This window comes from Hemiscyllium ocellatum, chromosome 16 (genome assembly GCF_020745735.1).
Source record: "Hemiscyllium ocellatum isolate sHemOce1 chromosome 16, sHemOce1.pat.X.cur, whole genome shotgun sequence".
Lineage (NCBI taxonomy): Eukaryota > Metazoa > Chordata > Chondrichthyes > Orectolobiformes > Hemiscylliidae > Hemiscyllium > Hemiscyllium ocellatum.
Genome location: NC_083416.1, coordinates 74,471,917 through 74,494,873, shown reverse-complemented (window position 1 = coordinate 74,494,873; position 22,957 = coordinate 74,471,917). Strand labels below are relative to the sequence as shown.

General features: G+C 44.8%; 1 protein-coding gene across 1 annotated transcript in view; it reads right to left on the bottom strand.

Annotated features, from left to right (window-relative positions):
• Window positions 1-22,534, bottom strand: part of LOC132823475 (F-BAR and double SH3 domains protein 2-like) — a 70,095-nt gene extending 47,561 nt beyond the window's left edge. Inside the window, exons 1-3 of the mRNA XM_060837381.1 lie at window positions 22,233-22,534; window positions 22,045-22,142; window positions 6,822-6,867 (exon numbers count right to left, since the gene is read on the bottom strand). Of these exons, the coding sequence (XP_060693364.1) occupies window positions 6,822-6,867; window positions 22,045-22,142; window positions 22,233-22,253 (165 nt within the window). The 5' untranslated portion in view covers window positions 22,254-22,534. The remainder of the gene's footprint in view (window positions 1-6,821; window positions 6,868-22,044; window positions 22,143-22,232) is intronic.
• Window positions 22,535-22,957: the final 423 nt, after the last annotated feature.

Below are 22,957 nucleotides of genomic sequence, written 5' to 3'. Positions count from 1 at the left end.
TAAGACATAGGAGTGGAAGTAAGGCCATTTGGCCCATCGAGTCCACTCCACCATTCAATCATGGCTGATGGGCTCAATGTGATTTTCTTCTGGCTTGGTTATGCTCCTGTGTAGCACTTCACCGTGTTAAAGGTACTATGCAAATCCTGCTGATGGGCAGTGTCTCCACAGTCAGAGAGACTGTTAAAAGAAAGAAACTCTTTTAAACCAGTGGTCTCCTATATTACATGACTTGACCCTCAGGATCACGTTGTGCAACTTTCTTGAATTTCAGCGTCAAAGGAAGATGAGGTCAGCGCAGACAGTAGTGAAGCCACTTCCTCCTGTCGAGTTGACAGACAACCTGTGTGATATTGAGCTGCTTCATGGAGGTTGGTGCAGGAGCAGGTGTGTATTTTAGCTGGCTGACAAAACCCAGATGTGGACAACTCTGGGGAAACGAGAAGAGCTCGTTTTGAACTGAAATGAAAGGGGGTGACAGTGACAGAGTGTTAATGTCACAGGGCTACTGTCCAGAGACAAATACAACTGCTCTGGGAGTTCAAATCCCACACACCGCATCTGGTGGAATTTAAGTTCAATTGATAAAATCTGAAATTGAACACGGCCTTGGTATTGGTGACCATGAAACGATCACTGTTTGTTGTAAAAGTCCACGTGACTGCATTTCCTCAGTAATGTAGTTGATGTCAAACAACTTGTTCACTTCAAGGGCAATTAGTGATCAGCAACAAATACTAGCATTGCACGCAATGTCTACATCCCCTGAAATAGCAAATAAAACATCCTATAAAGGAAAATAAATACAGAAAGGTGAAAAGTATGCAAAGAGCTGACGGGCTGATTTGTCGCCTATAGTGCTGTGAAAGTCAACTTGATCGCACAGGGGGATGAAATAAGTCTTGCATTTGAATTCAGTTCCCTCAAAAACCAGGAAAATAGTTGGAGAGGATGTGAGATCCTGCACTGTGTTGCTAACCCTGTAAAAATCTTTAGAAATGAATCTCCAGGATGCAGCAGTAATCAAAGATTCAGAAGGAAAATCAGAGAGGCTTTTAAACAAGTTTATTATTTCCATTGATCTGTTTTGCTTATTAATTTTTAAAAAGGTTGGAAATGTGGGGAAAAACATTTTGACTGAGAGAGAGGCATCTAGAGGTAAAATAATGGGACCCCCAGCAATATGTCTGACTGAGGTTGGTGGCCTTGCTCTGTGTCTCTGTCCAGTCTACCCCTGTCCAGTTACAGACCCACCTAAACAAACCTCAAACTTCTTTAAGACACAATTAGAGTCAGTGCCGAAGACAGCAAGGCAACAATGGCAGATGATCCTCAAAAGCTTTGTGTTATTATAGGACAATAACACATACCATCTTGCCCCATTGCTCGACGTAACCCCACTAACAGTTCCTGGACAGCCCCTCATCTTGTAAACTGTTGTGGGGCAAGAGAGTACCTTAAGCCAGGATCAATAATGAAAGATTTGTGTGAGCACAGCTGGTTGAATAGCCCCACTCTCCATTACAGCAAAGAGAGGAGTGGCCACTCGGCCATCATCACCATGCCAGCTCTCTGCACACGGCTAGTCTCACTTCCCCCCTTGACTCTCCTGTGGCATTGGAAACAATTTCTCTTCAAATAACTATCAAACATTCTTTTGAAGACCTTCATTGTATATTTCCACATTTTAATCTTACGCAGTGTATTCCAACATTTTCGCTATTCCTTTCACTCTCATATTTATTTCATTTCCCCTTCCATGCATCGATACTATTTGCCTCAAGCACTCCTTGTGGTAGTGACTATCACATTCTCACCACACTCCAGTCAAAGAGATCACTTCCGAGTTCTCTATTTGATTTATTAGTGACTGATTTTTATTTATATTCTAGGGGCGAATGATGGCGCAGCGGTGTTGTCACTGAAGGAGTCCAGCCTAACACTCCAGGTGTCCCTGGGTTCAAAACACACCACAGCAACTGGTGGAATTTGAATTCAATTAATAAATACAGAAGATAAAACTAGTAATGGTGACCATGAAGCTATTGTTTGATTTGCATAAAAACCCATCTGGCTCAGTGATACCCTTCAGGGAAGGAAATCTGCCATCCTCACCCAGTCTGGTCTACATGGGTCTTCAGACCCACAGCAACATGGCTGACTCTGAGCTTCTCTCTAAAATGGCCTAGCAAGCCACCTCAGTCCAAGGGCAACAAGAGCTCGATAATAAATTCTGCCCTTGACAGTGACACCTAAAAGAGTCAATAAATATTAATAATTTATGCCCCTCAGTTTTGATCTCTCCCACAAATTGAAAGATCTCCCCTGCTTCTTACCATCTCCCCCTCCACATACACATTCACACACACACACACTTCAGAATTTTAAAGCAGCTCATTATTATTATTATTATTAACTACTGACTCAGAAAGCCAAACTGTGGAGACTGGTCAAGGAGCCATTGCCTGATTACTCATTTTCTGGCTTTTTGCCAAAGGACAGTCAAAAGTCTGATTACTCAACAACTTCCTTATAACTGGGCAGCGTGACTGAATAACAAGGTGACATCACCCCTACTCAACATCATCAAAGCTTATTGAATTTTTTTTTTCTTGCAAACATGCTGGAGAGACTCTTAATGAAATGTAGCTCATGCAGTGACTATATCCCAAGTTTAAAAATACATTAGACTGACACGCAAATTTTATAGGGAACTCACTGGGCAATGATCAGGAGCTGACCTTTCCCCTCATCAAACTATTAGGAGGTTCCATTTAGATTCAGATGGCGCCTGGAATTTACATGGAGACTGTGGCTTATGTCCAACTCCCCATCAGTGTCCATTACCGAATCCAGGCCTTAAAACTGAAGTAAAGCCAAGACCCTTTCATAGATCTCTCCAGCCAAGAATTCTCGGGAATGAAATTCCTGTTCGGACCAAAAGTAAACAGGAACAAGTGGAGCAAGAGTTGCAAGAGGCAGGAAAGCAGAGGCCTAGTTCTGGCCTGAGAAGACTTTCCAATGTCCTCCCCCACCCCCGAATCTGAGTCCAAGTGACCCATCCTCCATCTCCCTATCCCAACCACACTTCCCATTCCCTCCCTCACTCCAAACCACTTCTCTATCCCCACCCTATTCCAAAAGCTTATGACCTTCTAATTGCGCTCTGCCACTTGATAAGTTTTGTGCCCACCCTAAATATCCTTGACTTCCATTGTCAGTCAAGAATCTGGCACTCGTGTCCTTAAATAGATTCAAATCAACCTGCCTCCACTGCTCTCTAGGGAAAGAAATTCCAAATACTAACGATACACTGAGAAGGAAAAGAAAACTTTCCATTTGTTCCTCCATTCACAGCTTCACTCCCATGCCCTGCCTGACTCGGAACCCTTTTCCAATGCAGTTGTCAGTGTCTGAGTGACCTACTGCTGTTGCTATGTTCCATAGCCAGTTGGAGACAATGCAGCCAAATGGCATCAGCGATTAGGGCATTTCAGTCACACAGATTATGACACGCCTTCTTTGCTGTAAGGGGAAATCAGGAGGACTTTATTAATGCAGGGAGGTATGATGATAAAACCATCGGGAATAGGAACAGGAGTAGGCTGTTCGGCCCCTCAAGCCTGCTCCACCACTCAATAGGCTCGTGCCTGATACAACCTCCCTCACGACCACTTTCCTGCCCTATCCCCATAACCATTGATTTCTCTACGGAACAAGGATTTATCTCAACCTTAAAATATACACAAGGAGTTCCAACCTTCAGAGAGAAGAAATTCCTTTTTGTCTCTGTCTTAAATTGGCATTCCTTTATTCTGAGACTACACCGTGTGGGCGGCACGGTGGCACAGTGGTTAGCACTGCTGCCTCACAGCGCCAGAGACCCCGGTTCAATTCCAGCCTCAGGCGACTGTCTGTGTGGAGTTTACATGTTCTCCCCATGTGTGCATGGCTTTCCTCCGGGTGCTCCGGTTTCCTCCCACAGTCCAAAGATGTGCAGGTTAGGTGAATTGGCCATGCCATAGTGTTAGGTGTAGGGGTATGGGTGGGTTGCGCTTCTGCGGGTCGGTGTGGACTTGTTGGGCCGAAGGGCCTGTTTCCACACTGTAAGTAATCTAATCTAATCTAATCATACCTTCTGGTCCCAGACTGTCCCATGAGGGGACCCTGTCAAGCCCCTTCAAAATCCAATCTGTTTCAATGAGGATCTCCTCTCAGCTCCAAGGAACAGGGTGCCAACCTGTTTAACTTTTGCTCATATAACAAGCCCTCCAAACCCGGGATCATTCTAATGAACACTCTCGGAACTATCTCTGGTGAAATGATATCTTTCCTTAAACAAAAAGGACTTAAACTGCTCGCAGTTCTCTAGATGTGGTCTCACCAACATCTTGGACAGGTGACTGGTCCCGTGCTATATATTCTGTGATATAAAACCTGGGACCACATGAAGCAGCTCAGCATTATCACCTGAGCTGATAACCCCTCACATCCTTCAGCAAAATTCTTGTCGCAGAAAGGAGAGATGTGATGAAACTTTTATAGAGGGGAAGGAGCACTTGCTCCTTCTGTTAGCTTCCATTTAAATTCATCTAGAACCTCCCTGAGTGCATCGTAAACTTGAGATTCTGGTTCAGAGTTGGGTTGAAGGAAGGGGGGGTGAAAACTTGTTTCAACCGAAGTGACAAACAAAAGGCCTAAGGAAGACATTGAGCACAAATGAGGGAGCAGGCACGAAAGGCCGAGGGGCTGGTGGATGAAATGGAAGGCAGACTATTATAGAGGATTGAGTGAGTGCAACATGAAGGCTAATGCAGTATGTGAGGATACGGGTTACTGAGTATCTCGCTGGGAGACAGTGGATCTCAATATTCTCCAATTTCCCTCGAGTGCTGTTCCCAGGCTGGGGAGTACCAGGTAATGCCAGAAGTGGAGCACTGTGGTGATGGCAGCCAGGGGTGAGGGTGTGGTTTAGTGTTGAATGTGGAATCAGAGAGCACGCCATCAGCCAGAGGTTCTATCCAGGACATTCTGCTGGAGAGAGTAGGACAACAAGAGGATGTAAATGGATTTGGCAGACACCTAGATCTTGCAAACGGGCTTGGAGGCTAAGACTAACCACCAGGATTGTCAACGCACCGTGTAAACAGTTTCCTCAAGTGAAGGGAACAGGAGGTGGCCATTCAGTGTCAAGCATTCGATGAGCTTCTAGCTGATCTCTGTTCATCCACTGTCTCTGATTCCATATCCCTGAATAACCTGGGTCAACAGACGTCCATTGATCCTTGGTTTTACCCTTTATTACTTAAGCTGGCAGTCTTGCGGAGGGAGATCCACGCATCATCACTTCATTTGACGTAATGTTTCCACAACGCACTCAGACATAAATTAACAATGAGGGAGTTATAATCAAGAATAGGATACACCAAGGGAAGCACATTGAAGTGGACCGTGTAAGTGGAGTAAAGGGGCAGTTGCAAAGGCAATTAGTTGCTTGGTCGTACAGAATCAAATCTTGCTAAAAAGAGAGATGAGGGGCTGAACTTTACCAGAAGACGGCAAAATGTCAATTTTGGCAAGCTTCATGGAGCCTTAAAGAGTTTTCACTTCCCACATTCAACTCATTACCCATGGACCATGCCCCTGTGGTATCCCATTCCCACTCACCATGGTGGAAGTACACACCAGGATTCCTGGCACTGGAACCATCTTTAAAGCCTAGCCCTGCACCCGGTCAAGTGCTGGCATACTGCTCCTGTCAGCTAACACATGACATGTCTGATAGATTGGCACCCCAGGTATGTCGACAGGGAACTGGAGGTCCTGGTGTGTAGTGGGATGGGAGGGGTTGGCATTGCACATACTCATTGTCTGTGGAATGTGCCCCGCAATATTGGTGTCCAACATGGAGGTCTGGATGAGCTACAGGTGAGCTTGAGTCACCATTTGGACCTGCCCGTCAGGAACTGTCACCATGTTGTTTCTATCCAGCGAGGAGGAGATTGGGAGGGTGCATGTTAGTGAGGTGAGATGGCATGATAATGTTGGCCTACACTGATGAATGTAATTAGGCTTCTTTCACCAGCATGAACCTTGACTCACCATTCAATGCAGGATGGAAAAGGAGACTTTACACTCTGGCCATCGAGAAGCCCCTTGTTAGCCACCTCATGTGATTTTGCCAACTTTCTTGCCACAACCCATGTTGTTCAGGGGCTGGGGAGATTCCACTTGCATTATCCAAACTTTCAGTCCTGGCACTCACCGGGACAAACACGAGAGCATCAAATTCCAAACAATCACAACAGTTTGCACTGAAGGTGAAAAAGGTGCCAACTGATTGTCAAGTTAGCCCGCGAGGTCAATAAAGTCAATCTGGGATGGATAACTGAGAGATGGGGATTTCTAAACAAAAAGGGTCAAGAATTATCAGGGTGGTACAGTGGCTCAGTGGTTAGTGCTGCTGCCTCACGGCACCAGGAACTCAGATTTGATTCCAGCCTTGGGTGACTGTGTGGAGTTTGCACATTCTCCACATATCTGCTCTGGTTTCCTCTGACTGTCCAAAGATGTGTGGGTTCAGTGGATTTGCCATGCTGAATTGCCCATAGTGTCCAGGGATGTGCAGGTTAGGTGGGTTGGCCATGGGAAATGCAGTGATAGGGTGTGTCTGGGTGAGATGCTCTTTGGAGGATTGGTGTCGACTGTTTCGACATTGTAGGGGTCCTAAACATACCTTTCCCATTTTAAAATCTAAACTGCCTCATAATTCATATGGCTCTTGTGAACTTTACTGGTTTAGCCCTGGTACAACTGCTTACCTGACCATATTCCTTCTCAATTGCAGCTCTCTGTTTGCTAAACGACCTGAAACAAAATACAAAAACATAATGATGTCAGAGAGGTGAAGCCTAACATCCTGGAGATTACAATCTGGTTACAGTTTAAACAAAAGAGCTGCAGAGAGGTCCAACAGAACTTTCTTCACAAGAATTTAGCCCTGCCTACAATCAGAAGGCAGTAGCGCGGGAGTGCTAGGGGTAACACCGAGAAAGCATTGCATTGTTGGAGAGGCAGTACTGAGAGAGAGGGGCTGCATAATTGGAGAGATGATACTAAAGGAGTACTGCACTGTTGGAAGGACCGTAGAAAGAAAGCATTGTAGTATGAGAGGGGCATTAATGAGTCAGCATAGCATTGTTCACGGGACAGTACTGAGGAGTGCTGCTTAAACTGATTGCATGACGGAATCATACTCCATCCTGCCTCCAGGTACTTGAAGTATCACTTAAAGCATATTGTTCGAATGTAAACCTATCACAACCCAGCCATTTGTGTACCTTTGAATGTAGCATTTATACATCACAGTTAGCTGCAATAAATTCTTCAATACAATAATATCCACACAGGAGTCTTATGTTATGGAGGGATAGCAGAAGCATTTTCACATCAGTTACTCCTGGAAAACATACCCTCAGGGATCAGGATTTATTCCTTTATAATACAGGCCCAACCAACTCTCACTAAGTCTTGTTCACCAACAGCAACAGGTTTGTCATTCTGCATACCCACTGATCAGCCATGCCCCTTCATTTTCTTGAAACTTCCTCCTACCTTGTAACCCTCCAATATCTGCGCATCTTTTCTCTCAACTACTTCCCTGGTGGACCTGCTGTGAGCTCTATTATCTGTCAGCCTCTCCCTACCAGGCATCTTGCAAGATGTTCTTTAAAATGCCCTTGGATCGAGCTTTGGATCACCTGTGTTTATTTCTTCTGTTGCTTCATGCTTGTGTTGTGTTTGATAACACTTTTGTGAAATGGTTAGTGATGTTTCAGTATGCCAAATATGGTGCAGAAATTCAAAATATTGGCAAATCTGTCCAAAAACAAGGAACTGTAATGGACGTCGATCTGTGAATCAGTAAATTTTGGTTGCTAATCTGCCCACAATGGAAGCACTTCCCCAGCATTTGAAAACTCAAGATTTGTGCACAGTTTAAAGCAATAATTTTGTATAAAGTTGCAAAAATAGTGGGCATGAGTTTTCCATTTTCTTTTCCAGGATGTGAACATTGCTAGAAAAGCTAACATTTGTCATCCATCACTAAATTTCTTCTGAACTGAATGCCTTACTCAGCCAGCTCAAAGAGTGGCTACGAGTTGACCACATTGCTGTGTGCCTGGATTCACCGGCTAGATCAGTGCAGAAACAAACACTGAAAATGCTGTAGAAACTCAGTAGGTCTGGCAGCATCTGTGGAGAGAGATTAAGTTAATATTTCAAGTCTGACATGACTCTTCTTTCAAACTGAAGGTGATTGGAAAATGTTTTTTTTTTATCCTTTTGACAAAGGTGGAGAAGGGGGCAGGGGTGAACAGACAGTGTGGAGGTTCGGTGAAGTAACCAAAGCAGATTTCCTTCCCTAAGGGGCTTTTGTGAACATCGTGGGTTTTTATAATAAATCGATAATATGTGCTATGATCAGCATTGCTAAAATTAGCTTGCTATTAATTGAATTTAAATCCCACCAGTTGCCAATGTTGGGATTTGAATCTAAATTTCCAGAATATTAACCTGGGCCTCTGGATCAGTAATCCAGTGACATTGCCACTATATCAGTCTCACCCTTAAATTAATTATTAATGTCCAACTTTGCTCACGTTTATCAGCACAAATATCAATAGTAAAACACCTACAATTCAATTAACTTGTGCGTATAATCAAATGGCCTCCAAAGGAAATTATACATGAACATAAAACACCCACAGAAGTGCATCAACACTTTCATTTTGTTTGCCTGGTTGAGTGTAACACCAGCACACAACAGCTCAACACCATCCAGGACAAAGCAACCCTGTTGGCTGGTGAAGTGATTGTAACAAGCTCAGCCAGGTATATCTCATAGAATATGAGTTCCCTGATTGGGGCTGTATTGATCTGATCCAATCAGGGAGCCCTGGCTGACAGATATAAACAGGAGTGTCAGAGATTCTGTTCACTCAGAGCTGGCTCTGAACAAGCCGAACTCAGCATTGAGTACTGTACATGTGCAAATAAATGGTGTCGAGATACCGGCCTCTGTGCAGTTACCCCATTCACTCCCTCCACCATTAATGCTCAGAGTGTACCATGTACAAGATACACAGCAACAACTCTTAGACAGAACCTCCCAAACCCACAATCTCAACCAACTAAAAAGGACAAGGGTGGTAAGTGCATGGGAACACCACCACTTGCAAGCTCCCCCTCCAAGCCACTCTCAGTTTCTGACTTGGAAATTTATCGCTATTCCTCACTGTCACTAGAGTCAAAACCCTGGAATGTCTTTCCTAACAGTTCTATGGGGTGGACCTACACCAGATGGACTGCTATTTTTCAAAAGGATGGATCACTTAGAACAAAGAAAATTAACAGGCCATTCGGCCCTTCAAGCCTGAGCCGATCCAAATCCACTGTCTAAACCTGTCAGTCAATTCCTAAGCATCTGTATCCCTTTGCTCCCCACCTGCTCATGCATCTGTCCAGACGCATCTTAAATGAATCTACCGTGCCTGCCTCTACCACCGCTGCTGGCAATGCGTTCCAAACGCCCACCATCTTCTGTGTGAAGTACTTACCGCGTGTAATCCCCTTAAACTTTCCACCTGTCACCTTGAAAGCATGACCTCTGGTTATTGATTCCTTCACCCTGGGAAAAAGCTGGTCTCTATCCACCCTGTCTATACCCTTCATGATTTTGTCAACCTCAATCAGGTCCCCTCTCCCCATCTCCTTTTTATTAATGAAAACAATCCTAACCTACTCAACCTCTCTTCATAGCTAGCACCTTCCATACCAGGCAACATCCTCGTAAACCTTCTCTGCACCCTTTCTAAAGTGTCCACATCCTTTTGGTAATGTGGCGACCAAAACTGTGTTCAATATTCTAAATGTGGCTGAACTTGATCCTGAAACATGGGTTCAATTCCCACATTGGCTGGGGACAGCATGATGGACTCTCCTCTGCAACCTCTCCTTTTGCCTGACATATAGTGACCCTCATGTTAAATCATCACCACTCACCTCTCTCTAATGAGAAAGCAGCCCTATGGTTTGGTAAGACAATGACAGCACAACAACTCAAGGGTAACTAGGGATGGGCAATAAATGCTGATCTTGGCAACTAAACTTACGCCCTAGCAGAAAAAGTAGGAAACATGCCTGTGAAGATAGATTTTTAAAAATGCCGAATGCATTTCCACACTTGCAGAGACCCAACCCGATTTAATTGCCTCTGAATACCTTACCCTTTCAGGAGGTTTATTTAAACCTTAATAGAAGATTCATATCACGGGTGTAATTCGAACAAATCCTATGCATGTGAATGAAACTGACTGCCAAAGTTTAACTCAAGTAACCTCTCCTAATTACAGGTTCAGTTCCAGCTTCCATTCAAACTGAAGACACAGAGGAAAGCTTGGTCTTTATTTTAACAAATCCAGAGGCTAACAGATTGAATACACTTGGTTCACAAAATCTTGTTTTATTTGCAGTCTTGGCTTTCTGGTAAAGATTGAAAATAAAACAACTATTAAAGTTTACCTTGGAGCCACCCAAGAATCACAAACTCAATGTGTTCAGCTCCCTTCACACGAGAATTATTCCTCACTGTTCAAATTTTACACCGGACATGCCATCTCCTCTCTGAGTCTGCTCCAACTTTGGACTCTGCCAGCAAGCTATAGTCTGCCCGATGTTTTCCCTGATTGAGCTTTACTTAGGTAGGGTGTAGACTACCCAGTGCATACTTTAGCGATGTGAAGACAGCACTGGGACTCCAACTGAAAACACCAGCAAGGGCCTGTTGTGCCATTGGAATTGAATGGGGACAATAGACTGAAATGGAAATTCCATCAAAGAATCACTCCAACACTGGGTTCTTGTATATTTAAAGGGTGACCTTCAATGTCTGTGTCTCCTAATTGGTAGGAGGACAATACTGGGGGAAACAAGTCGTGTATGGGATGGGGAGCAGAGTTGGGGGAGCATGCTGTAAACGCCATAACCAACACAATTTGCATTTGCATCACTCCTCAGGATGTGTCAAAGTAGCTACAGCCATTAAATACTTTCTCTTAGGAGGAAAGATTGAGCCATTGGAGTTCAGAAGATGCTCTCTTTGAAACTTGGAGGATTCTGAGGGGCTTAACAGAGTAGATAATCAGGGGATGTTTCCCTTTATAAGAGGAGTCTGGAACTGCAGTTCTGAAGTAAATGGTGAACCATTAAGATGGAGGCGAGGAGCAGTTTCTTCTCTTGGAGGGACATTAATGTTTGGACTTCTCTTCCCCAGTGAGCAACAAGCATTGAATATGGATGGCATGGTGGCTCACTGGTTACCACTCATGCCTCATGGTGTCAGGGACCTAGGTTCAATTCCTGCCTGGGACAACTGTCTGTGTGGAGTTTGCACATTCTCACTGTGTCTGCGTGGGTTTCCTCTGGGTGCTCTGGTTTCCTCCCACAATCCAAAGATGTGCAGGTTAGGTGAATTGGCCACACTAAGCTGCCCATAGTGGATATAGGATAGGAGAATGGGTCTGGGTGGGTTACTCTTCGGAAGGCCGATGTGGACTTGTTGGGCCGAAGGGCCTGATTCCACACTGTAGGAAATCTAATCAATATTGCAAGGTTGAGGGAGATGGATTTTTGATTGACGAGAGAGAAAAGGATTATCGGAGACAGACAGGAAAACTGGTCCCAGTCAGATCAGCCATCATCTTATAGAATGAGAGAGCCAGATAAGAGGGTCTGAACTGCCTTCTCCACCCTATTATAATATAGGAAACACAACAGCTAATGACACGCAGCCAGGTCCTGACACTGTATAACTATAAGGAACTGTTACTCCTCCATGGCTGGAATATATTTGGGTAAGGGACTGAATCTCAAAGTGATGCGACTGCATTACCTAAGTGTGGTGAGCCAATGGAATTCTCTACCATAACAAACAATTCAAAACATCAATGTCTTCAAGAAGGAGTTCTTATGGCCAAAAGGATCAAAGGGGTAGAAGAAGAAAGTGGGAACAGAGGACTGAGCTGGATGGTTAGCCGTGATCATACTGAATTGTGGAACAGGCTCGAAGGGCTGAATGGCCTAATCCTTCTGTTTTTCTACGTGAGAGAGAGTCACATTTGCTGATCATCCTCTGATCCACAATTCACTGCTCACCCTAGACCAAACCGTGGGCTCGGTGAGTTATTCATCTGCCTCTGGTTCAGGAGATTGAGTTCAAGCCTCAGCCCTGAGGCCTGACTACCTGAACCAGGCTGACTTGCAAAAGCAGGACAAGATGAAAACACAAGCATGCATCTATAGAGTGTCTTTCACAGCCAAAGCGTCTCCATAAGTACATTTATAGTCATTGAGTCAGAAACTAACAGAGTCCCACCCGCCTGTGGTTGGTTCATGTCCCTCCAAACACGTCTTTTCTCATGTACTTATCCAAATGCCTTTTAAACACAGTAACTGTACCCGCACCCACCACTTCCTTTGGCACTTCATTCCACATGTGAACCACTCTGCGTAAAAACAAAAAGTCCCTCATCTCCTTTTTAAATCTTTTTCCTCTCACCTTAAAAATATGCCCCTTAATCTTGAAATCTCCAACCCTAGGGAAAATATACCTGCCATTCACCTTATGTATACCCCTCATGATTTTGTAAACCTTTATACGGTCACCCCTCAACCTCCTACGCCCCAGCCTATCCAGCATCTCCTTATAAATCAAACCCTCCATTCCTAGAAACATCCTGGTAGATCTATTCCGAACCCTCTCCAGCTTAATAATATCCTTCCTATAACAGGGTGATCAGAACTGGGCACAGTACTGCAGTAGAGGCCTCACCAACATCCTGTGCAAGCTCAGCATGACGTGCCAACTCCTATACTCAAAGGTCTGAGCAATGAAGGCAAGCGTGCTAAATACCATTTTTAACCACCCTGTGGTGCAAACTTTAAAGAATCTTGAGCTGGAACCTCTAGGTCTCTCTGTTTTATAGCACTACCCAAGGCCCTATTTTTAATTGTATGAGTCCTGCTCATTTGTTTTACCAAAATCCAAACCTCACATTTATTCAAATCAAACTCCACTTTCTTGCCTCTTGTGGAGCTCTCTACCTCAAAACGCTGTTAAAGTTGGGTGGGTTAACTGAATATCTTAACATTGGGATCAATAGGCTTCTATTGGGCCCTGGAATTAAAAGACTTTGGAGTGAAGGAAAGCAAACAGGTTTTTGTGTTGCTTGTGTCAACCATTGTCCATCTGAATAGCAGCAGAATAGGCTCAAGAGACTAAATTAACTTCCCTGTATTCCTACAAATCTGGACCTTGTTATGTTAATGATTATGATCAAATAATCATTCCCTGACAGCTCTGCTGCCTCACAGCGCTAGGGACCTGGATTCAATTCCCGCCTCAGGCGACTGACTGTGTGGAGTTTGCACATTCTCCCCGTGTCTGCGTGGGTTTCCTCTGGGTGTTCCAGCTTCCTCCCACAGTCCAAAGATGTGCGGGTCAGGTGAATTGGCCAGGTTAAATCACCCATAATGTTAGGTGCATTAGCCAGAGGTGTATGTAGGGGAATGGGTCTGGTGGGTTGCTCTTCTGAGGGTCGGTGTGGAAATGTTGGGTCAAAAGGCCTGTTTCCACACTGTAGGGAATCTAATCTAATCTAACTGATTGTTAGACCATTAGCATTATCATCACTTGATGAGCAGCAAGTGGAAACAGAACGCTGATGAAATTTATTGAGCTCGAATCGTCAACTAACAAGCTAATCTACAGATGAAACACATTATTAAAGCACTGGAGTGAAGGGCTTTATGCTCAGTGGTAATGTCCCTATCTCTGGTCCTGATGGCCTGGGTTCAAGCCCAACCTGCTCCAGACCCAAGCACATCTCAACAAGTTGGTTCAAAATATCAATCAATGCATGAGACAAGCCTCAGTATTTTTGGGCACTATAGTAACAGAGTGTTGAAACCAGAGTTTATTGGTGGGCAGGCAAACTCGGGTGAGGTGCCAGTTTAACTTGAGAAAGGCAAGAGATCAGGATGCATGTTGGATCAATTGAAAGCAAGGAAACTCAAAGACATATTGTCAGGATGTCCACAAAGTTCCTGCGTTAAAATTGGGACACAGTAGACCTCCTAAAAGATCCCAAGTGTTTAAGCAGCATGCAAAACTATGATTTCTCAATGAAATGAGTCCAATTCAGTAACACAGGCCATTGCGATTTGCTTAGCAATTGGGAATCAAGTCCTACACAGGCTTACCGTGTCAGGATTAACAGGTGAAAAGCTTAATCATTCCCAAAAGATACGGGCTATATTAGACCATTCAGAGTCAGATTAAGCCTGCATTGACCAATTAGAATCCATGTTATAGTAGGCAGAAGCCTGCAGAATCCATAAACCACTTCATGAACAGATGGAGAGACAAGGACTCATAAGTGTAAGTGTGGAGCTAGCAAAGAGTGGAGTTGGTAATCACGTCTACCATGTGAAAGCTTTCCAGAAACTGAAACCAGCTACACAAACTGAAAACTGCTGAATCCTCTTAAATGGAAGAGGTACAACGGGCTTTGGGTTTAAACGTATGGCACTGGAAAAGCACAGCAGGTCAGGCTGCATCCAAGGAGCTGGAGGGCAATTAGGGCTGGGTAACAAACGCCCATGTCCAGTGAAAGCATAAAATAAATACAATCCATCACTGGTGGCACAGTGGTTAGCACTACTGCTTCATAGTCCCAAGGACCTAGGTTTAATTCCAGCCTCAGGTGACTTGCCTGTTCTTTTCCAGCACCACATTTTTCAACCCTGATCTCCAGCAACTGCAGTCCTCATTTTCTCTCAGTACAACAGCCTTCAGCAATTCAATCGAGCATCTCAGCTTTCAAAGTCAAAGTAGGAATCATAGAAGACACAGCAGAGAGCGTGGCTATTCGGGGGTGGGGGAGGAGAGCAGGGAAATGAAGAGACGCAGTTACATAACGCATTGTCATTGGGCTTCATAATCCAAAGACCTAGGTTAATGCTTTGGAGGCACAGGTTCAAATCCCGGCACGTTGGATGGTTGAATCAAAATTAAATTAATGGCAAATATGAAATTAAAAACTAATCTCAGTGATGGTAACCATGGAACAATCAAGTATTGTTGTCACAAATCTTTCTGATTCATTAACACTCTTTGGAGAAGGAATTCTGCTGCCCCTACTGGGTCTGGCCTACATTTGACTCTGGACCCATAGTAATGCAATTGACTCTTGAGTACATTGTGAAGTTGCCAAGCAATCCACTCAGTGCAAAGGGAGTTAGGGCTGGGCAACAAATATCCATGTCTCATGAAAGAATAAACTAAATTCAGTTCATCACAGATCGCACGGTAGCTCTCAGTCCCAAGGACCCAGGTTCAATTCCAGCCTCGGGTGACTGTCTGTGTGGAGTTTGCACATTCTCCCCGTGTCTGTGCAGTTTCCCTCCATTTCCCTCCCATGGTCCAGACATGTGTGGGTTAGATAGATCAGCCATGGAAGATGCAAGGGAGTTGGGTCTGGGTGGGTTGTTCTTCGGTGGGCTGGTATGGGCTGAATGGCCTGCTCCCAAGCTGTGGGGATTCTATGATCAGGCCTGTACCAACTCTTTTAAAGAGCTATCTAATTCACAGATATGGTACAATTTGTTTTTTTTAAATTATTCATTCACAGGACAAGGATGTTTCTGGCTAGGCCAGCATTTTTACCCATCCCTAATTGCCCAGAGGACAGTTATGTGTCAACCACACTGCTGTGGGTCTGGAGTCACATGTAGGCCAGTCCAGGTAAGGATGGCAGATTTCCTTTCCGAAAGAGCATTAGTGAACCAAATGGATTTTTCTCGACAATGGTTTCACGGTCATCATTATACCCTTAATTTCAGATATTTATTGAATTTAAAATCCACCATCTGCCTTCGTGAGATTTGAACCCAGGTCTCCAGAATATTCTGGCTCTCTGAATGAGCATTTCATTTCATATGATTTTCTTTCAGTTTCATTTCCCAGCTCTTTCTCAAAAATCTTTATATTTATTCCTTTCAAGTATTTGTCAGATGTTAAGAATTGTCTACTGCAATTCATAATTTCTTCCATTTTACACTTGTGGTTGTGTTTAATTGTCCTGACCCTGACTCAGAGAGTGATCCTCCCTGGTTTTGTTTTCATTCCCCTGCGCCCACCACCCACCTCTTTCTAACAGCTTGATTGCAGAGATTAACAGCTTCCAGGTTCTAACAATTGTCACACTTCATTGCCACAATTCTCACTGCTAAGATGAGGAGCATGACCTTTCCTTTCGGCCTGCAAACCATAGAGAGAGCCCCGACCCACAAGACAAGACAGTCATTTCAAATGTTGACACCTTTCACCAACTTGGGGCTATGAAAGTGGAACTTTCCTGCAGCATTGACACCCTAAGCTTGTAATGACCCACTGTTATTTCCAACCACATGATTTTTAAGAGACATCTAAGGGAGAGACAGGAGGTGGAAACTAATAAATAACTTCCAGAAAACAGACTGGAGCAGACTCAAAAGAAGAACATTTTCAGGGATACGGTGAAACAGCAGTGAAGTGAGACAAGTTGGATGATGTAAAGAGATGCCACTGGAATGGCTGGCTGAATGGCCTCTTTGTATGGCAGTATCCTAATTTTCCACATTGTTTTTTGATTAAAAAGCCCTGTTTTCCCTTCCTTCGTCACACGCGCCCCCCCAAACTCCCACCCACTGTTTTCCCTGAAAGCACTGACTCTCATTCAGCCCCAAAGACCCAGGCGGCCTTGTTCCCTGAAGTGAGTAACTCTGGCTGCCATTACATCTACATATTTTGAGAAGATTTGTAGCTCAGGTTGAGGTTCTGGATGTAGGTTTGCTTGCTGAGCTGGAAGGTTCATTTCCAGATGTTTCATCACCCTACTAGGTAACATCTTCAATGGGCCTCCGGGTGAAGCACTGCTGATAATTCCTGCTTTCTATTTATATGCTTGGGTTCCTTTGAGTTGTTGATGTCATTTCCTGTTCTTTTTCTCAGGGGGTGGTAGGTGGGTTCAATTCGATGTGTTTTGTTGATATCAAGTTAGACCCCATCTACCACCCCCTGAGAAATAGAACAGGAAATGACATCACCAACCCAAAGAAACCCAAGCATATAAATAGAAAGCATGAATCATTAGCATTGCTTCGCCCGGAGGCCCATTGAAGATGTTACCTCGTAGGGTGTCAAGAAATCCGGAAATGAACCTTCCAGCTCAGCGAGCAAACCTACATCCATTACATCTACATACTACAGACCACATAACCTCCAGCCTTTTTTTGATGGCTCAGCATTAATTGGCAGGGGGGCTGTCCAGAGTCTGGTCTAACATATGCTGCCTGTGGAAAGTGAGATTGCATTTCCTCCCCTGTTAGCTTTCACCGTGGCTACAACAAGACCACACAAAATTTGAAGTGGGTTATGCAGGGAGAAAGCGAGGACTGCAGTTGCTGGAGATCAGGTTCAAAACGTGTGGCACTGGAAAAGCACAGCCGGTCAGGCAGCATCAGGAATGTGATGAAGAGCTTATGCTTGAAACGTCGACTCTCCTGCTCCTCGGATGCTGCCTGACCAGCTGTGCCTTTCCAGCGCCACACTTTTTGACAGTAAGCTATGCAATTCTGTACAGTTGAGACACGCAGAGGTATACTTAGCATTTTCTCCCAGCTGCTAATAGTGAAGAACATCACCAAGCACAAGTACTTCTCATTCAGAAGAGATTAGAACAGGGTGCAGTCCATTCAGCCTGTTCCTATATTAAATAAGGTTTCCCTCATTATTCATCTCATCCTCTCAGCAGTATTCTGTGTGTATCTGCCCCACACAGACTGCAATGGCACTAAACAGCTGACCACCACCTTCTCAAGGGCAACGAGGGATTTGCAATTAATACTGCCCCATGAAAATGATGCTCACATCCTTTGAAAGAATAAATAAAGCTTCACTTTTCCATCCGACTCCCTTGAGTTCCAGAGTGTCCAACAAAACTATCAATCAGTGTTTAATACACTCAAGAAATTATCATCCCCAAGCCTTTTTCCATGTTCGCATCCCTGAGGAAAGAAATCTCTCCTTATCTCAGTTCTAAACAGCTGAACCTTAATCTGAGTGTGTTAGAGCCCCTAGTTCTCGAACCCGTCTCAAAGCAGGATGGGGGTGGGGGTGGGGGTGGGGGTGGGGGTGTGAACAACTCCTCTGGAGCTACCATGTCTCAGAATTTAAAATGCTTCATTGAGACTAGCTCTCATTCTGCTCAACTCTAGCAAGCATAAACAACTATACAAATTAGGAATAGGAATGGACCATTCAGCTCCTCGTACTGTGTCTCCAACTCACTAAGAACAGGGATGATCTTCTACCTCAATCCTTCCCAGCAACACTGTAAGTCTACCTACATCACATGGACTGCAGTGGCAGAAGATCAGGTCTCCCCACTGATTGTGGTCCCAACTCCACCTTGCTGTCAATATCTTATATCTCCACCTCCCTTTTTGATCTATTAATGATAGTCTCCACTGTGCTCTGGGAAGAAAATTTCACCCCCCCCCCCCCCATGATCCTCAGAGAGAAAAAAAATACTCTTCATCTAGGCCTTAAAAAGGTAACCGTTTATCTTTAAATTCTGTCTCCTAGTTTGAGTCTCTCTCACAAGAAGAAACGTCATCTCAGTACCCACCCTAACAAGACTGTTTGGGATTTCATTGAAAGATACCAGATCCCCTCTCATTCTTCGAAACTGCAACGGATACAGGTCCAACCTTTCTTTGCAAGAGAACTCTTTTCATTCCGGCAATCAGTCGAGTGAACCTCCTCTGAATGGTTACTCATGTAATTATGTCCTTCCTCAATTATAGAGACCGAAACTATACACACAGTGTCTGCCTTATTTATTTAACACATACTCTCAAAGCGTCACCTACATGTTACCTTTCATTCATTTCCTGTCCAGAAGGATTTCATAAAACTTCACTATGGACAATCGAAGCTTGGAGCCGGTTGTTAGATCTGTAGCAGATTCAAATTACCACGTCTCTCGGACTGGAAGATTCATCTCTGGGTCACTCAGGCCATTAAACCACAGCAGTTTCCTATTTCTTAATATTTTCTCCTTAACAGGTATAGAAGCTACTGGACAAGATACACATTTTGTTGAATGTTTTTATCTTGCACTGACTAGGACAATTAACAAGAAATTTAAGGGGATAAACCAATATTCATCTCTTTTTCTCATTAAAGTGGTATTTCTTGTATTCAATTCACAAGATGAAAAGCTTTAATTAAATGCATACTTTTTCAAATGATTCATTACAAAAACAAATTCAGAGACTGGAGGGAAAATGGGCTATTTGAGGGTGGGAATTTATTTGATCTTATCCTTAATTCAAGTCACCGTTAATTTTCACCAAATCAGTCTATGCCTTTTGCAGCCTTGAGCTCTTTCTGTTATAAAACCCCAATATCAAATCCCACTTATTCCTCCTTCACCACCCATACCCCGGATCTCTGGCTTCTTCAACATCTCAATGTCTATCTTCAAATCTCCCCATCTCTCCCTCTCTGATCTCTGTCATATCCAAAACCACAGCCAACACCCTAATCCAACCCTGACCTTTTGTTGGGGCCCCTTCAATCCAGCTCTGCCTTCCATTTTGTCCCTTCACTCTAGGTCTGGATCAGTGGTTAGCATTGCTGCCTCACAGCGCCAAGGACCAGGTTCGATTCCAGCCTTGGACGACTGTGCAAACTCTGCACAGACATTCTCCCTGTGTCTGTGTGGATTTCCTCCCACAGTCCAAAGATGTGCAGGTTAGGTGAACTGGATCACTAAATTGCCCGTAGTGTTCAGGGATGCGTAGGTTAGGTGCATTAGTCAGGAATAAGTAGGGAGATTGGGTCTGGGCAGGTTACATTTTGGAGGGTTGGTGTGGATTTGTTGGCGGAAGGGCCTATTACCACACTGTAGGGATTCTATGATAACATAATCCATTAGTTTATAAGATATATGGGCACAATTAGGCCATTTGGCCCATCGAATCTGGTCTGCCATTTGATCATGGCTGATATGCTCCTCACCCCCATTTTCTTGCCTTCTCTCCACAGTGGGTGGCACGGTGGCACAGTGGTTAGCACTGCTGCCTCACAGCGCCTGAAGACCCGGGTTCAATTCCCGACTCAGGCCACTGACTGTGTGGAGTTTGCACGTTCTCCCCGTGTCTGTGTGGGTTTCCTCCGGGTGCTCCGGTTTCCTCCCACAGTCCAAAGATGTGCGGGTCAGGTGAATTGGCCATGCTAAATTGCCCCTATTGTTAGGTAAGGGGTAATGTAGGGGTATGGGTGGGTTTCGCTTCGGCGGGTCGGTGTGGACTTGTTGGGCCGAAGGGCCTGTTTCCACACTGTAAGTCTAATCTAATCTAAACCCTTCAACCCATTAGCAATTAAAAAAATCTGTCCAACTCCTCCTTAAGTTGACTCACTGTCCCAGCATCCACCGCACTTCAGGGTGGCAGATTCACAATCCTTTGAGAGAAGTAGTTTCTCCTCAACTCAGTGTTAAATTTGCTCCCCCTTACCCTAAGACTGTGACCTCTTGTCCCAGAATGTCCCACTAGAGGAAGCATCAATTCCACTTGTATTTTATCCACACCTTTTATCATCCTGATTACCTCAATTTGACGTCCACTCATTCTTTTAAATTCCAGAAAGTATAGGCCGAAACTATTCAATCTCTCTTCACACGACAAACCCCTGGGATCAATCTAGTGAACCTCCTCTGAACTGCTCCTGACCTTCAAAACCTTTGTTAAAGACCAATTTTTTTTTATGTTGCAAGATTGGAACTTGCAGACATTTACTGGTTTCCATTCAGGAAGTTGAAGGGAACTAGTCATTCCCCAATATTATGCAGCAAAAGGTCAAACTCAGGTCACTCTGTCTAATATTTAATTCACGCTTCCCATCCAAGCCTCCAGTTCCATCTATTCTTATAGAAACTTTTACAATCATATCACGACTAGATACAGGATGAACGTTCCTGATGATGGGGACTTCAGAACTAGGAGGAGAAAGTGAAGTCTGCAAATGCTGGAGATCAGAGCTGAAAATGTGTTGCTGGAAAAGCGCAGCAGGTCAGGCTGCATCCAAGGAGCAGGAGAATCGACATTTCGGGCATAAGCCTTTCTTCTAGGGAGTCACGTTACAAGGATACATCTAGGATTGTAACAAGGAGAAATGTCTCCACCCGGAGAGAGTGACGAGCCGGTGGAATTCTCTGCTATAGAAAGCACATGGGGGGGCCAAAGCATTCATTTTCAAGCAACGGACTGAGATGTAGCTCTTGGGTCTAAAGGGATCGAAGGTTATAGGGAAAAGCAGAAACAGGCGATTGAGTTAGATGATCAGCCATGATCATAATGAATGGCAGACACCTTCTATGTTCAAGTTTCTAAGGAATTGGCACCTGAAAGGGTTAAGTAGAGGGCATACAGCATGATGCAGATTAAGGAACAGGGAAAAGGAGAGCAAGGAAGGAGAGCGGAGTGAAGATAATAATATGGAACGAATGAGAGGAAGTATGTATGACAAGGGAGTACTGAGGAAGAATGAGGGGGGGGCACAGAGAGAGGGGTGAGGAGGTACAGAGTGTAGGGGCAAAGGGGCAGGTACAGAATTGGGGGGGTGTCAGGTACAGTGTGGGGACAGTTGTGTGGACAGGGAGGGGGACAGGTACATAGTGGAGGAAAGGGGATAGGCACAGAGTGGGGGTGGGAGAGAGGGAAGGTACAGAGTAGGGAGGGGGGACAGGTACAGAGTGGAGGTGCCTGGGGTAGGTGTGGGGGCGTAAGTACAGTCTGTTTAAAGGGGGGGGGGGGAGGGATTCACACAGCCCATCACTGCCCCAGATCACAGCCCAGGGACTGGGACCCATGTACCTGATGTCCTCCAGTAGCTCGGCTTCCTGCTGCTGCTTGTTCTGTATTTTACACAGCTGCTCCGAGAAACTGATCTTCACCTCCTGGCTCACTCGACCCTGGGGGGGAAAGAAGAGGTGATTATTCCAACTTTATACCCCGCTGTATTCTCCCCTCCCCTGCTCTCCCCAGGATCGGTCTGGGCTCACCTTCCTGGGGGGAGGCTGCATGTTGCGACTCCGCACTCTCTCTCTCTCTGTATCCTGGTGTCTGTCACACTGACTGCGCTCTCTAACTGAATGGCTATCTCTGCTCTCTCTATCTCTAACTCTCTGTTTGTCACCGTCACACTCTCTCTTCGTTAATATTTCTGTGTGTCTGTCTCCCCTTTTCTCAGTGTAGGACTCTCTTTTTTGTGTCTCTATCACCCTGTTTCTCTCTTTCTCTGTCCGTGTCTGTCTCTACTAGTTTCTGTCCCTCTGAAACCCTGTTGTGTGTGTATTTCTCTCTGTGTCCCTGAACTCTGCAATCATCAGGCACCTCCCACCGCGGAAGCAGCTGCTGTTAAAGGGCCAGAGACGGTAGAGGGGAGGGACAGGGGAATAAAGATAAACTAAAATCCCCTCTTATCCCTCCCCCCCCCCTACTAATTCCAGACAGCAATAATTACAGCAAAACAACTAAGTTTACACAAATGACAGCTAAACAAAAAATTGGAGGGAGACAGAGAGGTGGGGAAGAGGAAGAGAGAGTGGGAAGAAGGAGGAAGGGAAGGATGGAGAGAGAGAGAACTGGAGGTAGAGAAGGACAGGGAGAGAGAGATAAGGGGAAAGGAATGAAGGGAGGGACAAGAGTGAAGAAGTTGGGACAGGAAGAAGGAGATGGACAGAAGTTTGCATGTTCTCTGTTTCTGTCATTTCTGCTCCTCCCTCAC